Source organism: Passer domesticus, chromosome 13 (assembly GCF_036417665.1).
Source record: "Passer domesticus isolate bPasDom1 chromosome 13, bPasDom1.hap1, whole genome shotgun sequence".
NCBI lineage: Eukaryota > Metazoa > Chordata > Aves > Passeriformes > Passeridae > Passer > Passer domesticus.
In genome coordinates, this window is record NC_087486.1 from 674,828 (window position 1) to 692,271 (window position 17,444).

General features: G+C 51.5%; 1 protein-coding gene across 2 annotated transcripts in view; it reads left to right on the forward strand.

Annotated features, from left to right (window-relative positions):
* Positions 1-7,525: 7,525 nt before the first annotated feature.
* The window catches only part of NR3C1 (nuclear receptor subfamily 3 group C member 1), a 65,355-nt gene continuing 55,436 nt past the window's right edge, over positions 7,526-17,444 (forward strand). Inside the window, exons 1-2 of one of the 2 annotated variants that reach the window (XM_064388108.1) lie at positions 7,526-7,818; positions 9,569-10,757. In XM_064388108.1, the coding sequence (XP_064244178.1) occupies positions 9,583-10,757 (1,175 nt within the window). In that variant the 5' untranslated portion in view covers positions 7,526-7,818; positions 9,569-9,582. Of the gene's footprint in view, positions 7,819-8,091; positions 8,351-9,568; positions 10,758-17,444 lie in introns of those variants that run through there. The other variant, XM_064388109.1, reaches the window with a different exon arrangement.

Here is a 17,444-nt window from a genome sequence, read left to right on the forward strand (position 1 = left end):
CTGGGCTGCTGACAGCACCCAGGGAGCCCCAGCTCCTGAGAGACGTGAGAAACTTTGGTAATAATTCCCAGCGAGTGCTGAGCCTCAGGTTCTCTTCATCTCTGCTAAACCCTATAAATCATCCCACCTGCAGGACTTCTGCCATCACGCAGCCCCTTCGGCTGTGACAGCAGGGGTGTGGTTGGCTCTTACCTGCAAATTAACGACGAGTTCCACACCATACCTGAAAAACCAGAGAAGACTTGTTTCACAGGATAAACATTTTTTTTGTCAGGAAGCTTTGCATTGATACACGAGAGTCCAAACCTGCAGCTTCATTAGTGCCCCTAAGCCAATTAACCTCGCTGATGTTCTCCTGGGGAGAAGTTTGCAAGCTGAGGAGTTTAAATCCCGCCAGCGAGTCTGTGCTTGGGCAGAAGCCCTGGCTCCTCCTCGCTGCTGCAGCTGAGGGTTTCTGTCTGCAGGGTGAGTCAGGCTCTTGCTCCTCTCAGCAGGAATCTCTGATTTCCTTGTGCTGACACCCACAGAACTGGGCCTTCATCTCTCTTTGCTGGGGTTTTAATGAAAGGTCAGGCTTGTTCTCTGCTTTCTCGCCCCTTCAAGACAGCTTTCATGGCTGACAAATTGAGCTGCCCAGGGAAACAGAGAGGAGCCTTTCAAGGGTCAAAAAAGTGGTTAAAACGTGGAAGCAAAGGGTAGGAAGAAGTAGATCATTTCACAGCTAAGTGGAGTCCCACAGAGATCTCTGCCATTCCAGATACTCAAAAATGACTTGGAAAAGGAGAGGAGGTGGCAGGAGGTGGCAGGAAGTGACAAAGATGTCTGCTGAAAATAAATTATTCACATCCAAAATCTAACTGTAAAGAGCTGCAGAAGTACCTGACCAGGGTCCGACCTGAGAGTGAACAGGTGATCAAATGCCAGGCTGAATTTATAAGATTATAACACACACAAGGAAAAGCAAGAAAAACAAGTGAGTGTGTGCCATGACAAGCTGTGAATTAGATATTGCCACTGGAGATATGGAGTTCTTCTGAAACAAACTCCCCTCTGGCTGTCAGGAAAATCAGCTGGAATGTTCCGAATGATGAGGGAAGGGAGAGAAAAGAGTTTTGTGTGACCATTTATTGTGTACTGTGTGTGCTTCTGGTCGCCCCTCTCAGCAAGTATATCCTAGAATTAAAAGGTGTAGAAAAGATCAAGAAATGGGGTTAGGGCAGAACAGCAGCGTTGGAGAGCACACGCTCCTGCTGGATCCCGTGGTGCTGGGGCCAGGGATGAGGCTGCTGTCACTGTGCAGCTGCCCCGGGGAGCCCTGTGACACCAGGTGTGACATGGGACACACGTCCCCTCTGCTCCCACTCCTGGGAGAGCTGAGCCCAGCCCCAGCGAGGCTGCAGGGGAGAGCAGGAGCTGCGGGGGGCTGGCTCCAGGCTATTTCTGAACAAAAAGTGGGAGAGGCTCTGCTCCTTGAAATATTTTAAGTGAGGCTGTTTCTGCCAGAGCTGCTGCTTATTTACACTGAAGTGCTTCAGAGCCACTCGCAAGTCTGGGTTTCAGTGCTGCTGGCAATACAGAAACTCTCAGGTGGCAAAATAACCACCTGTTCTGGAGAGCTTTGTGTTACCAGAATGTTTAGGCTGTCTCTAAGCTCATCTTTAAATAAGATAAGAAAATATGATTTTCTTTTTATTTGTTTTCTCTTTTCAGCACCAATTTCTGTGATGTCAGTCTGATGACAATCACAATCCCACAGAGGGAATACCTTGCTAAGTCTTCTGGTTTTTTATAAGATCTCCCAACTAAATCACAGAAAATACCCATTTAAAACAGCAGCGCTTGGAAAGTTATATCCATGTAAATATTGGAACAACAAAACACAGGGAATAAAGAGGATGGAGCTCAAAGGATAAGGACAATTAAGCACTTTTTCCATAACAAATTAAAAGATCAAGACCTTGCATCAAATTAATTTCTACCATATTCCCTTCTTGTCTCCAGAAAAAGCATTTTAATTTTTTATGTCCCAGCTCCTTACCTAACTCCCTTTGAATTCTCCCATTTTGGGTTTGTGATATTTAGGAAAAGGTTTAAAAATCCTTTCTTCATATGGCACTCATACTGCAAGTCCAAGAATCCTTCCCCTTGGCCCCTGGGAGTGCCTCAGGCTCTAATTTAGGACCCATCCAGGGTACTAAACATGGCAGAGTTTGGAATTATGGGCTCGGTTTGAAGAGGTACTATATCTCTTGCTCTAAAGGCAGATGTTTTAAAAGGCACGTGGCATTTCATAAAACATGCTTTTAGTGGTAACATTTTTGTTTTGTTCGTACCTTTACTTACATATTTCACTCCTGAGTCCGAGCTGAAAACTCTGCCAGTGTCACAGCTGAATTTGTTTCATTAGGGAGCCCAGCTGCACATAACTCTGCTTTATTGCTGTCAGGGCCTGGATTTACAGAACGTGCTTTGAAATCACAGCATGGGGAAGTAGGACTTGCTTTAAAACAAAATAGGTGTCAGCCTGCTGTGTGGTGCACTCGTGCAATGGATCTGCCGTGGTGGAGTCCCGTGGGAATGCAGTTCCCTGGGAATACACAGCTGTGCCCACTCTGCTTCCAGCGCTGCCTTGGCAGTGTGTTAAACTGCCCCTTTGCAGCAGCAGCAGCACAACATTCCAAAACAAACAAAGGCGCTCCCAGCACTGTTGTTCACCATTTCTGCTCGCCTGGCTCCCTGCACGTGGCAGCTCATGGAGCTGGTGAGCTGGGTCAGGCCTTCACCTGGCCAGGTAACTTCTCCCTGTCCCCAAGGCCAGCGGAGCCAAGGTGGCCCCAGGAGCTGCCATCGGGTCCCTGTGACACAGGGAGCCCCTAGAACCCCCCTGCCCGTGGAGGGGCTGCCTTGGCAATGCCACAGAGCCCAGGCTCCACTCAAATCTGGGTGCCACTGGCTGCTGGATTTCAGCAGGCATTGTGCTGCAGGAAAAAATACGGCTGCAATCAAAGGTGGTTCTCTTCTTGCAGGCATCCTGTAATTAGCTCAAGTTTTCTTTTTTTCATAGAGAGGTCTTGATGCATAAACCAAAGGTTTCCTTTTCCTTGCATGTTGTTGCCAGATGTTTCTGCAAAGCTTCAGAACAACAAAGTTGTTTGTGTGTACTTGCACATGACTTCACCCCATGCCTGTCACAAAGTGCTCCTCCTCCTCCTTCTCATCAATTAACCCAATTAATTCCTCTCCAATTCTCCCCTCCATTTCTGACCACTGCATTTCTCTGTCTGTCTGTCCCAGCACCTTGGAGTTTCAGCCCTCCGTCTCAGATCCCACAGGAATGGATTGAGTTCAAGGTCCCTTTCTACCCAGGCCATTCCATGATCCTTTAGGGGAAGGAACAAAGGGATTCAGGATGAAGCAGATCCATACATGAAAAGAGGAAGGAGCTGGGAAGGAGAATGTCACAGAGGGAGAACTACAGAGTGGTTCATGTAGAAGCGAAGGACCTGGTGGAAAATCAAAGCACAAAACAGACCACTAGAGACAAGGGCTACCCTGGGAAATACAGGAAAAAACATCATAAAAATAGGAAAAATACCAGGAGTCATTGATGTGAGGAGGAGTTAGGAGGGCATGGCCCACCCCTCTGTGTCTGACCACAGCTAATGGCAAAAGCACACTTGGAGTGAGCTCGGAGCCAGGAGCCTCCCCTGACAACACGTGGAGGATGCTGTGATGTCCCACTGGTAAAGCAGCAGCTCCTGAGCCGTGGGAGCCACAGCTGGGGAACATCCTTATCCCACTGTGGCTTCCCTGCAGAGCTATTGACAGGCTGCAGGCACTGCCTGAGCGACTTTGATCTATGTTCAAGAATTAAACTGAATTACTCCCAAGCTGATAGGAAACAAAACGCAGCTCCTTACAAGGCAACCAAGATCTTAAAAGATTTGGGCTTGGGAAGAGCCTTAGACACTGGGCATGTCACTGCTCCTTTGGGAGAGAGCAGATTGCAGAGGGAGGAGCAGTGTGGAGCTCTAAAACTCTGCTTTACATGAGCTGGCTGAGGCACAGCCACAGAACTGGCATTTCACAGGAAAAGGCAACACAGCCCTTACTTTTCAAGTACTTCCAAGTAGGCTTAAGAACTTTAGGAGTTGCTGTGTGTGGAGTCCATACAGCCTTCATTCCCTGAGTGCAGACTCTGATCTTTCTCCACACCGAGATGCTTCCTGTGGCCCACGTTCTGCACGCTCCCTTCTGTCAGATGTGACAGGATCTGCTTATCTCAGGTGCCCCCATTGTCTGTGCTGACCCCAGGCAGATTTATGGCAGCATCTGGCAGCCAAAGGAGTTCCCTTCAGATGTTCTTTCTGACCTTTGGAACGCTCCACACAAAGCTCAAAGTGGCTCCTGCTTCCATGAATTGCCTGATCTCCTCAATGAGAGCCATAATTATGTTTTAATGACTTAATAATATTCTCCACTTCTATATTTTAAAGTCTATATTTAGTGTTTGTTAAGGTCAAGGCTCATTATCTCTGCAGTATTATTACATTGTGGCATAGGAATGTGCAGCCATTTATAGATTTTTGAAATCTGTAGTATGACAATTGGCACCACTCTCCCTGCGGCTCCCCAAAATTCCTGGGGCTCTGGGCTCCCACCAGACCTGCACTTACTTGAAAAAAAAATCACAAGCTTTTTAAAGCTTAACTTACTCCTTGCATTTGTACAAACCAGCGAAGATGAGTTGTATTTAACTCCAACCATCATCACATAACACATTTGAAGTTGTTCTGTATTGGATACAGGTTAATGTGATAGAACAGCCAGAGCACGCGGCTTATCAGCTTTTGCATTGCATTTATTGCTCCAGTGTAGCGTCCTGGGGAGCACTTCTGTCTGAAGGAGAGCGAGGGGAGGTGGTTTGTTGGGAGGTCCAGCCCCGGAGGGCTGTGCGAGAAGGGTCTGTGCAGCTCCAGGGCAGCCTGGGGCGAGGAGCATCCCCGGGCACTGCCCCGCGGGGCGCTCCCGGCAGCGCCTGGGGCAGGGCGAGTCTGTGCCCTCCTTTTCCCAGTTTCAGAGAGAGGCAGAAAACAGCTGATATTTTTTCATCTGCTCCATTCAACACAAAACCCTTTAAAGGGAGCAGATTCGGGGACAGGATCCGGGGCCGAGCCGGCGCGGCCGCAGCGCGAACAGAGCGCGAACGGAGCTGCGGGGACACACGGGAGTGTCACCAGAAGGGTGACAAAAGGGTCACCGAGCGCTGCTGCAGCCAGCACCGAGGAGAAACAGCCCTCGGGAGAGAGGGCGACCGCTGGGGCCCGGGCAGAGCCCCCTGCACACAGCCCCTGCCCCAACTCCCGCAGCAGAGCTGGAGCTGGACGTGCCCGCGGCTCCCGGCACCGCTCTGAGCCCCGGCTGGGTGAATTCACAGGCACAGCACGGCAAGGCTTGGGAAGGACACAAAAGTCCCCTCGTCCCACCCCTGCCATGGCAGGGACCCCTCCCACTGTGCCAGCTGCTCCCAGCCCTGTCCAGCCTGGCCTTGGGCACTGCCAGGGATCCAGGGGCAGCCCCAGCTGCTCTGGGCACCTGGGCCAGGGCCTGCCCACCCTCACAGGGTACAGTAAAATTCAGTATAACAACTAAAATCGGGTTCTTTTGGATCAAAGGTGACATTAAGATAAAGAATTATTCATTAGAGAAGGAGTGTCCTCGCCATTACTGCACAAACCCAGCTGTAATTAAGCATCTGAACGGGTGTTTGTAAGCAGATGTTCTCATCTAAATGTCTTAGAAATAAACAGCTTTGTTATTCCAGTTTCCCCAGACTACAGAAGGAGCTAGAGCTCTCCTCCAGGCTGATATTCTCCCACCCTAATGTTAGAGTTCCCCAAATTGCAGGGGTAAGAGGCGTCCCCAAATGCAGGACGGTTTCTGCAGCAGGACATTCACAGAGCAAGAGTGCCAATTTCTGAGGTGTAGTCCCAGCTGCACTGTAGGATTTCATGCTTTGACAGACGTCACTGCCTTTATTGAACAGCCAGGACCTCTGCAACAGCCCTGCACTGGTGACAGAGGTTTCACAGCCTCTGTGAGCACTCTGACTTCTGCTATTCCAGTTCCCTCGCATGGGAAGAAGCATTTCCTGAGAGCTGTAAATCCATTGCATCATTCAAAATGCACCACAAGACAGCTCTGAGGGCTGCCTTAAACACATCTTTCAAAAATGGGGAAGAGATATAATTTTTAGAACCATTTTTCATAACTTGTGGAGGAAAAAATAATGTTAATATAACGTTGTGTGCATGTGTTTTGCATTTTAAAAGTAAAACAACAGCTTCCAAAAGTCAATGTGGTCTGAAAAAAAAAAGTATAATTTAAAAAAACAAGAGGGCATATAATTGTGCTGTAAAATCTCAATCTTGTCCAAGCCTCTGCCAAGGCATGGTCACCTGGAGGTGACACAGGAACGTGTCCAGGTGGGTTTGGGATGTCTTTAGAGGGGAAACTCCAGCTCCTCCCTGGGCAGCCCTTCCAGTGCCTGCCACCCTCCATGGAAGGAAGTGCTGCTTTGTCTTGAGGTGGAACTCATTGTGTTTGAGTTTATTGCTGCTTGTCCTGTCACTGGCACCACTGAGCAGGGCCTGGCACCATCCTCTGCCAACCCAGCCCAGCTCCCACAGTCCCTCCTCCACCAGGAAGATGCTCCAGACCCCTCAACATCTTCGTGGCCTCTGCTGGACATTGCCAGTCGCTCCTTGTGTCGCCCGTAGAGCAGAGCCCAGAGCTGGACAGATGCTCCCACCAGGGCCGGGCGGGAGCATCTCCCCTGCCCTGCTCTGCCCTGTCCACTCTGCCCTGCCCAGCCCTGTGCACTCTCCCCTGTCCACTCTGCCCTGCCCTGCCCAGCTCTGCCCAGCCCTTTGCACTCTGCCCTGTCCTGCTCTGCCCTGTCCAGTCCTGTGCACTCTCCCCTGCCCTGCTCTGCTCTGTGCACTCTACCCTGCTCTGCCCAGCGCACTCTGCCCTTCTCTGTCCACTCTGCCCTGCCCAGCTCTGCCCTGCTCTGCCCAACCCTGTCCATCCTGTCCACTCTGCCCGTGCTGCCCAGCCCTGCCCGTCCTGCCCTGTCCACTCTGCCCTGCCTGCCCCGCTCTGCTCTATCCACTCTGCCCGTCCTGCCCAGCCCTGTCCAGTCTGCCCAGCCCTGCCCAGCCCTGGCCCGTGCCCGGCTGCACTTTCCCGTCTCGGCCAACAGGTCGCACCGTTCCCCCTCGGCTGGGGCTGCCCCCGGAGCCGGGCGCGGCGGGGCCGGGCCGGGCACGGCACAGCCGAGCGAGGCGAGCCGGGGCGCGGAGCAGCTCCGGCCGCGGCCGCCCCTCGCCGAGCCGGCTGTCTCCACTCCCTCTCCACGTCGGGGAGGCGGAGGGAGGGAGGGAGAGAGGGAGGGGAAGAGGAGGAGGCGGCCGCCGCCGTCCTCCATTTTGTGGCGGGGGCAGAACCGCCGAGCGCGGCGCTGCCCGGCGGAGGGACGGGGCGGGGAGCGCGGGGGGGCGAGGTCCGCGGAGGCAATTAGCGCTAATTAACGGAGGGGGCGCCGCGGCGGCGGGCGGGGACGGGTCAGGGTCTGGGGCCCGCGGGAGGAGCAGCGGCAGCGGCCGGAGCAGCACCGGCGGCGGCGCGGGGAGCGGTGCTGCCGCCGCCGCGGCCCCGAGGGGCGGCTGTTGACCCCCGCAGCCCGCTGCCGCCCCCGCCGCGGGGAGCCATGGCCGTGGGCGGCTGAAGGAGCCCCAGCGCCCTCCCCCGGACGAGGTAAGGGCGGCGGGGGTCCCGCGGGGGCTGCGCTTCCCCCCGGGAAGTTGCCGGAGGGGGGTGCGGCGGTCCCCGCAGGAATGCCCGGGGCGGGGGGAGCCGAGCCGAGCCGCCCCCGGAGGAGCCCGGGGCGGGAGCGGCGGCGGGGCCGCCCCGGCGGGGCGCGGGGACCCCCGGGCGGGCCCCCGGTGTCCGCGTCCCGGGGGAGCGGGGGGCGCGGGCGGGGAGCGCGGCCGAGCCCCGCGCGGGGCTGCTGCTGCTCCAGTGGGTGTGCCAGGAGACGGCTCAACAGGTCCCGACACATTTCTCTGAAAACTGTACTTTGCAAAGGCGATTTTATTGCAATCCGGCGGTTTTAAGTATTTGCAGCGTTTTCCGCCCTTGGGCAGACTCTCGCAGCTGATTTTTGACACGTTTCCTACGCTGGATGATTCGCTGTCTTGGGTTTTTTTGGGCGTTGGGGGAATTGTCAAATGAAACAACTACCTTCTCCCTCCCCTTCATGTTGAAAAGGAAGAAGGCAGCGCTGGAGGTATTCGTGTGTTTTCTGTATTTTTTCCGGTCGCCGGCGGTGTCCACCTTAAGCCGCGCAGCGGTTCGGGGTGCCCCGCTCGGGGCTGCGGCTCCGGGCTCCGCTCCCCGGGCAGCGCGGACGGGACCCCCGGGGGCCGCCCGGAGCTCCTGGCGCTGAGCGCTCCCGCCCGCCGCCAGCTCGCCCGGGCCACCTTAAGGTTTTACACGTGGGGCCTTTTTGTCGCTCGCAGCCCCAACTTTGCGCACGGGAATAGCGGCGGGCCGGGCTGCGGGGCCGTGCCCCCGTGCCCGGGCGGGGACAGGCTGGCAGTGCCCCCCGGACTGCGGCAGTGCGGGCTGGGCGCTGCCGGGGCAAGGCCGGACACCGTGTCGGAAGTTTGCCGAAGAATTTACAGTGTTTCTCCAAATGTTTATGCTCTCTGCCGAAAAAAAAAGAGAAACCATGTAGCAAATACAAACATCTGAAACTTACGAGGTTTGTTTTCAGTGTCGGGTGTGTTTGGAGAGTAGCCGTGAACGGGTAGAGTGCTGGACGCTAATAAAAATCCTGCTTTATTTTTGGCTACATTTTATTTATAAATTTCAGATGTATTTAAAGAATTATGCGGGGTTTACTGCGAGGTGGGTGGGTTGCATTTTAAGACTGAAGGTGGCAAACGCTGTGTTTTGTGGTGGGGAGGTCGAGTCCCGGGGAATGCCAAACCACGGAGGTGCCGCCCCCGGGAGCTCCAGACCTGCTCTGCAAGGGGAGAGCTGACTTGGAAAGGTGGAAATATGCTTTTCCCCTGCTCAAGGTGTAGTTAAATACCGGGGAAATTTACCTGGCAAAACTTGTAAACTGGGTCCTTGAACAATTCTTACATTTCCTTAGTGTGGGGATGGGTGACAGAGCTGGAGAGTGCGTGTACAGATATCACGTGCTGTAGCTTGATTCCGAGTTGTGCGCAGGCAGACTTACCCCTTCATCCAGGTTTAGCAAAGCTTTAAAATGCATAGTTCCTCCTCACCAGACAGAAACCAAAACCTAAAACCCCCTGAAAACAAGTGCAGTGTGTCTGAGACGTGGCACGTGTCAGCCCAGAGCGTGGTGTGCCGTGCCTTCGCTCTCAGAGCAGCTGAGCCAGCTTCGCCAGGCGAGGGATTCACTTTTCATTTTAAAGCTGTTGTTAACGTGTCCTTGTTGTGCTGACTTTGACTGCTTCTCATCTTTTTATAGTTAATGGTAAAGTAATGGATTCCAAAGAATTGCTTAACCCGTTGGATCAAGACGAAACCAGGAAAAATGCACTCATCAGTACCAAAGGAGGGATCGTGATGGACTTCCATCCACCCTTCAGGGGTGGAGCTACTGTCCAAGCCCCTGTGTCTACATCTCCTCTCCCTGCATCTTCTCAGTCAGATTCCAGTCAGCAACCTGCTTTGGCTGACTTTCCAAAAGGATTAGGAAACAATGTGCCTCAGCCAGACCTTTCCAAGGCAGTGTCGCTCTCGATGGGACTGTACATGGGTGAAACAGACGCAAAAGTGATGGGAAACGACCTTGGATTTTCGCACCAGGGCCAAATCGGCATCTCTTCCGGAGACACGGACTTCAGGCTCCTGGAGGAAAGTATTGCGAGCTTGAACAAGTCCTCGAGCCTGGCCGAGGACGCCAAGGGAACCGCATCCTCCGAGGTGCCGCTCGAGCCGGATTTCCCAGGCATGGCCGGGCGCAGCGTCCCCGCGGAGTCGGGCGCTGCGGTCCAAAGCCAGGTGGGCTCGAATGGTGGCAACTTGAAGTTGTTTTCTGAAGACCAAAGCACCCTGGATATCCTCCAGGATTTGGAATTGCCGCCGGTGTCGCCGGGCAAGGAGCCCAACGGGAGCCCGTGGCGGCTGGACCCGTTGCTCGATGACGGTGGCTTGCTCTCCCCCATATCCGCGGACGACGCCTTTCTCCTGGAAGGAAGTCTCGGCGAAGACTGCAAGCCTCCTCTTTTATCTGACACTAAACCTAAAATTAATGACCGTGGTGACCTTTTACCCAGTTCCAAAATGCCAATGCCTCAAGTGAAAACAGAAAAGGAAGACTTCATTGAACTGTGTACTCCCGGCATCAAGCAGGAAAACATGGGCCCGCTTTACTGCCAGGCCAACTTCTCCGGGTCGAACCTGCTGGGTACGAAAGTCTCGGCCATCTCCATCCACGGTGTCAGCACCTCTGGGGGACAGATGTACCACTATGATCTAAATACTGCGTCGCTCTCTCAGCAGCAGGATCAGAAACCAATTTTTAATATCATTCCATCTCTTCCTGCCGGGTCAGAAAATTGGAATAGGTGCCAGGGGTCGGGGGACGAGGCATTGGCTCCGCTGGGATCGCTCAACCTCTCTGGCAGACCTGCTTTCTCTAATGGCTATTCAAGGTAATTAGTTTGTGTTGCTCTTTATTAAAATGCTGCAAGTGTGTTTAGCACAGCTCCATGCATGCTGGTTTGTTGCTTGGGTTTTTTTTCCTTTTTGTTTTCCTTTTCCATTTGGTATGTGTGGCTGATCAGACATCACTGGGGAGTGTTTATCCCACAGTACAACATCAGCTTTAAACAACTACTCAATTTATTGGTATTAAAGGGAAGAAAACTTGAGCGGAGCTGGCATGGTCTAAAAAGTAAATAAATAAAAATAAAACTTCCAATATACAGCCTAGAAGGAAAATCGAGTATGTGGTAGCAGGATCCATACACAGGCAGTATGGAAGGAAGTATTTAAGTGTATACAAAAAGCTCCTTCGTTCCCAGGGGTTAGAGGATCAATCACTGTGGGCTTTTTTTCCTTCCTAGCATTACTTAAATGTTATGCACAAAAATAACTTGGTTGCTGGGTAAATTTCTAGAATTACATTTAAGCTGAACTCGAGTTTTCGCTGTGCTCGGTATCACATTTACCTTACATGGACAAGAAGATTCCGAGTGGGAAACACTCAGCAGCTTGTTCAATAATGCCTGTGAAGAGATAAGAGTATTTGCAGTCGGGCTTAAACATACCTGGAATTTAACTCCGAGTAGAAGGGCAGGAGGGGGTGTGGGGAGCTGGGTCCTGCCTGGGGCCCGTGCCTTGGTGGTTGTTTCCTGGAGTAACGCAGAGGTGCTGCAGCTGGAGGAGCAGCTCTGGGACAGTTCTGGGACAGCTCTGGGGTAGGTGTGCTCGGCTGTGCTGCTGGAATGGCTCTGGTTCCAGGGGAACACCTAGCCGTGTGTCTCCCTCAGCTGCTCCGTGTTCAGCAACTCCTTGCACGAGCAGCGTGTGGCCTCCACAGAGGGGGGTTTGTGGAGTCTGTCAGAAATTGGCCCTGCAAGTGCCTCTACAGAAACCTGGCATTTGTAGGCTTTTAATGAAGAATCTGCTTTAACGTTCTGGGTTTTGTTGCTCTGCTGACAATTGCATCCCCAGGGTGTTCCCGCCAGTCCCGGGCTCTCCCTGCGCGATATTTGCTCCATTTTCCCCTGGCTGGAATGAAGTGTGCGAGGATTCCTTCTTTGTTTCAGGAAGACAACTTTTAGCTTGCTTTCATTCTCAGTTCCTTTCATGGATTTTGATTTCTGTTGTAAATGTTTTTGTTTTTTGTTTTTTTTCTTTGAAGTGTTCAAAACGATTTGTAGTGTAGGAGATCCAGAAAAGAGAATCAAAATCTGTGGCTAGATTCCACCTTGATACGTGAATATTCAGCGTGTCTTACCATTTATTTCGACAGACCAGAAATGCTTTGTGCTAACCTTTTGCATAATTCGTCCAATTCCGTGTTGTGTTCAGTTTGTTTCGTGGGTTTTTTTTTTAGTTTATTTCCTCTGTTCTCACTGTATCTTTAATGATAATCATAAACTTTGTGTCAGAGCAAGAATGTTTCTGCACTGGGGAGGAGGCTTTCAGGGACAGTTTCAATAAGCAGATTCCCCCGAGGTAAGGGAAATGTCACATTTGAGGGTAATTCCGAGGAGGGGCAGAGCTGGGCAGAGCTGGGCAGGCAGAGCCCCACGCACTCGGGTGGGGAGGAGGCGATGCCCAGCCCTGGGGAGGCCAGACACGGTGGGTGTCCTGTGTGATCCTGGAGGGATGGGCAGCTCCTCTGGGCTCTGAGGGTGGCAGAGCTGTCCCGAGCAGGGGGAGGTGTCTTGGGCAGTCTGGGGCAGGGTTTTTGGGCAGCCTGGGGCAGGGTGGCAGTGCCCGGGGCAGCGCAGGGACTGTCCCGCAGCATCCCCGCCCCAGCTGCCTCCTCCCCTGCCCAGGGTTATCCACCCCGGGGCTTCAGCGTTGACGTTCTTGCTTCCTGCAAGGTCATCTTACATTTTATTGCTTCCTTTTTGCTGTAAGATAATGTTAGTTTTTTTTTTCCTTTATGGAATGTGTAAAGAATTTCGAGGTGGCTCCTAGTTGAGCTTTGCATAAAAATGCATTATTCACAAGTTTGTGGAAGCTGTTCTTACTTCCCAAGGATTTTTATACACTTCAACTACAAAGTCCAGTTCTAAAAACAGCATTGTTTGGGTTTGCTTTATTAGTTTTATTCTATAACATTCAGGCAAGTTCATCTTCCTTTTACAGTGTCTGAGGTATTAATGAACCCTGGGTTTGAAGCAGGATTTTTTTTTCTTCTTGAACCTTGCCAGAAATATTTGGTCTAAACTGGGTTAGTTTAAGGTGATGTATTGTGGATTTGTTTGTTTTTCTTGCAGAAGACTTAACAAAATTGGCATTTGTTTTAGAAACAAAGGAAGGACTCCCTTGCCAGGTTCCCGTGGTCTGGTTTTTTTTAGGTACTAAATGTGAGAGGTGGAGGCTGGGATTTTGAGAAGCTTCAGTTTCCAGGAGGAAATACTTTTTGGTGTTTGTAGAATTATTTGTCTACTAAAAACATATTAGTTGTAGCCTGAACATAGGGGAAGAAAAGCTGCAGTTCAGCCCTGGTGTTCAGGCTGTGTTTGTTTAATGGGAAACCTGGAATGTCCCTTTCTATCCACTCAGGCTGGAATTGATGTCATGCCATTTCTGAGTGGTTTTGCCCCTCCAGGTAGCCCAGCATGCTGGCTCTAATGAGACAAGTGATAATCAGGCCCAAGAAAACCAATCAATTTGCAGTGAACGGCGGGAGGGATCCGGAAGTCAACAAGCAGAACGCAAACTTCAGGAATTTGATGAATGGGAATGAACTGGCAATAATCAATAAGCTGCTGGTGGTGGAAGAGCCAGCTGGTGCTGGTGCTGAGCTGCTGAAGCCCTGAGCTGCAGCTCCTCAGGCTGCAGATCTGAGCAGTGGGGAGGCTCTGGCTGGCAGGACAGCTTTGTCTGGGATTGCTCCGGGTCTCCCTTCGAGTCCATGAAGAGGATGGGCAGAATAAAAGGGAGGAAAAAGTAGGCTAACAGACATCTTACCTTAGATTGTCCTCAGTGCAGTGAGACAGCAGCTGGAAGAGGAGCAAATGGAGCTGCAGTGCTTCACTGGAGGGCTGGAGGGTCTGCTGGCGTCTGCTGCGATGGGATGTTGCTGGGATTTATTACACAAACCCAGGGAAAACCGTTCCATTTCAAGGAAATGGTTTTAGCAACACACTCGTGGGGCTCTTGCATGGTATATACATTAAATCCTTCGCTCAGCTCCTGTTGCTCTGACTTCCTGGAGATGTGGCTTGTTGTGGGGGGAGTGAAGGATGCTGAGAACCAGCCCAGCAATGCAGGGTTTGCTCCCACAGCCAGAATTCACAGAAACTGGGCCCCACTGGCAGTGTTATGGCTTCTCTTATTACCGTTGAAATCATTCCTAGTACTTAAGCTTGTGGGGGATAAGGATCATTAAGGAAGTTTAAGAAAGGGCAAGAGCTGAGAGAAGCCATTAAAGAGGAGGAGAGTTTGGAAGGAGGAAAAGCTTCTCTGGTCGGTCCCAGTCCAAAGCCTTGCTTCCAAAAGTCACCCTTCTGCCCTTCCACCCTTGACTCTTAACTGGGATTCTTGTTGGGCTCAGGTGCCGTGAGAAGGAAGGGGAAGAAAGGGTTGTTTGCCAGCAGTGGTAAAGGTCAGTTGTCCGTTTGTCTTGCCGCTTTGTTTCCCTCGGCTGCTGGCCAAGGCCGGTGGCTTGGCAGGGCTGGCTGCAGAGCTTTCAGTGCTGCCTGACTCAGCAGAGTATAATGGATGGGACATCCGCAATCGGGGCTTTTTTAATCATTCTGTTTTGATATGAAACCCAGGCGTGGTGGTTGGAGTGCTCGGGGTTCCAGAAGCCTGTGTTGTGATTTGTCAGCTTCATGTAAAACTGCACTGGGGGGCTTGGCTCTGGGAGTGCATGGCAAAGAACCCAGTTGTTTTGGCAGAGAGGGGTGAATCAGGAATGTCCTGCAGAATGTGCTCTAAGGTGCTGTGGAAAGGTAACTACAGAAATGTGAGATCACGTGAGATGTAATCCACTTTTCCCAGTTTAGGCTGATCCTTCCATGGAGTTCATAGCCAAGGAGGTTGCTGTAAATCCAGTCCAAATGGTCAACTTCTGCAAATTTATTTCTTCTGACAATGATCTGTATTTTAAATTTAATTCTGACTTATAAAACAACCTTATTTTTGTTGTCCATACAATATTTTTTTCTAATTTATTTCCACGGTTAAACCCCTTGTCCTCTCCTGCTGCCAGTGAAGGCAGAGCTGTGGTTGAATGAGTCCTACTCACGAATCTTCCCAGCACTGTGAAATACAGGAATTATCCAACTCCTACATTGTATATTTACCATGCTAAAGATTACTTTTACAGTGAGAGCAATTCATCTTGGGGGAAGCAAATTTCCCTTCTTCCTTTGATTATTGCTGCTCATTCTGGAAATGAACAAGTGGTGCATATTCTGTGTGTTTGTGTAACTGCAAACTGGAATTATGTCTGCACTTTAAAAGGTTCCCACGTCCTCTTTGGACTGGCATTCATTTTTGGGGTGGTTGAAGCCAGCCTGAGCTGCTATTCCACCCTGAGGTGCTGTTGTAGTGTCGTGTATGCGTTCTACAAACAGTCCCCATGGCTTCAGTCTGGGGGAAAACAACATCCCAATGAAATCCTGTTTTCAATCCAAGTGACAGGCGATGGGAAAAGCTTTGTAGAGCTGTAGGTACAATTACCTACAGTGGGTTTGTGTTGTTGAAATAACTGAGTGTCACCTCTGGTGTAGGGAAATGAACTTGGGAGAGCCTTTGTGCACTGATCAGCCTGGAGCTCAGGAGCACAGAGCACATGTGTGTGCAGCAGGGGGATTCCTGGGCAGAACACTTGGATGTGCTCAGTGCTGTGCTCCAGAGCCAGGGACTTTGGGTTAAGCTCTCTTTGGTTTCACAGCCTTTGTCTCCCAGAGTCTCAAGTATACACAGATTTTAATCTTATTTACTGAAGAATTAATGTGTGGCACTGTTGCATGTAGAGATGATTGTTCTCATCGCAGGGATTTTCCGGCTGATTCAGTGCAGTGGGAGATCCATTGATAACCATTTGTAACAGCCACGGTCGTGTGAGAGCCACTGGTGCCCTTCTAAGCACAGCCTTTGTTAAATAGCCCGGGCCTCGCAGAGCAGGAGTTAATCCTGTTCTCAGTGCTGGTTCTGGAAATACTGGTCAGATGCTGTCAGTGGATGGCCTCGTCCCCCTGGGACAGGAGTGAACCAGTACAGCTGGAACAGATGACACACGCAAAAAAAGAATAATTTCATCTCATTGTCTTGGCTCTGACTCCAGAGCAGCTCTTTTGGGCTATCTGTGGGAAAAAACCAAAACACAGAATGGCCGGTTTCTGTGCCCCTTTGTGAGGGTGTGACCAGCTGTGGCCGTGGCATTGCTGTCACCTGCAGAGGGTCACCTGCACGGAGTGAGCTCCTTCCATGGGCTGGAGCCCTTGGTACCACACACCTGGGGGCAGCTGGGAGGCTCTGGCCGTGCAGCTCTTGCTGCCTGTGGGCAGGAGGAGCAGCAGGTGTGGGTTGTCCCCATGTGTCACCAGTCCAGCACCCGGTCCTTACTGGGGTGTAGCTGTGTCCCAGAAGGGCTGGGCTGGCCTGGGAGGACAGCTCAGCACAGTTTCTGTGCCTCTCTGGGGGTTTTCCTCCTTACCTCGCCTTCACTCCAGAGAAGGTGTTGTGCCTGTGCTCCCCCATCCCAGCTCCCACAGACCCCTGCCCTGGTGTTTCCTGCTGGGATTCCATCCCTGGCTGAGGCAGTGTCTCCCTGTGCTCGAGCCATGCCTCTATGGCTTGAAACAGAACTAGAGAACACCTGACAGAGGGTTCTGCTCCCTGTCCCGTGGCCTGGCTGTGTCGCCTCCGTGTCCCCGAGGTGTGTGGCAGGAGCAGGAGGAGCAGCTGCAGCTCCTGTGGCTCAGGGAGCCGAGAGCCTGGAGCTGGGCTTTGGAATGCAGGGATGGAGATGAGGTCAGGTTTTCTCCCTGCTCCTGGGTGGAAGGCGAGTTCAGCCTCCAGGACATGGTGTTACTTACCCAGGATATCATGTAGAGTTCTATAATCCTGGTGCCTTAAATCAATAATCACCACAATTGTCTGCATTTCTGGAGGAAGCTCTGTGCTCTTCAGAAGTGTGTGGAGAATGTTTCTGTTTTAATCCAGCCAGTGCCAGTGGGGCACCAGTGAACCTCCAGCTCTACCTGTGGAGTTCCCAGTCCATGCTAAATCTCACTAGAAAATCACAGTCCTGATGTATTTTGGAAATTAATATCCCACAGGCTGCTGATACTTTGCTGTGGGGATGCAATATCATAACAACTTCCCCTTTTTGATCAAATATCTTGGGTTTCATGATGTTGCAAATGCAAAAGTACTGTTGGGGAAGGGATTCTAAAATAATGCTCATGTCTTTCTTGAATGCAGTTCACTGCTACTGTAATTTGGTAAAGAAAACGAGTTTCATATTGGATTTTACAGTAATACATTCTTCATACTATTTGTAATATGTTTGTACAGTTACTGTGTGTCAGAAAGCAGCTGGAGATCATCAAATTTCTGCACCACGGTCACACAAGATTTAATATGAAACTTGTGAGCAGCGGGGCGCCATTTACTCTTGTGTGCTTCATTCAGACACTTCT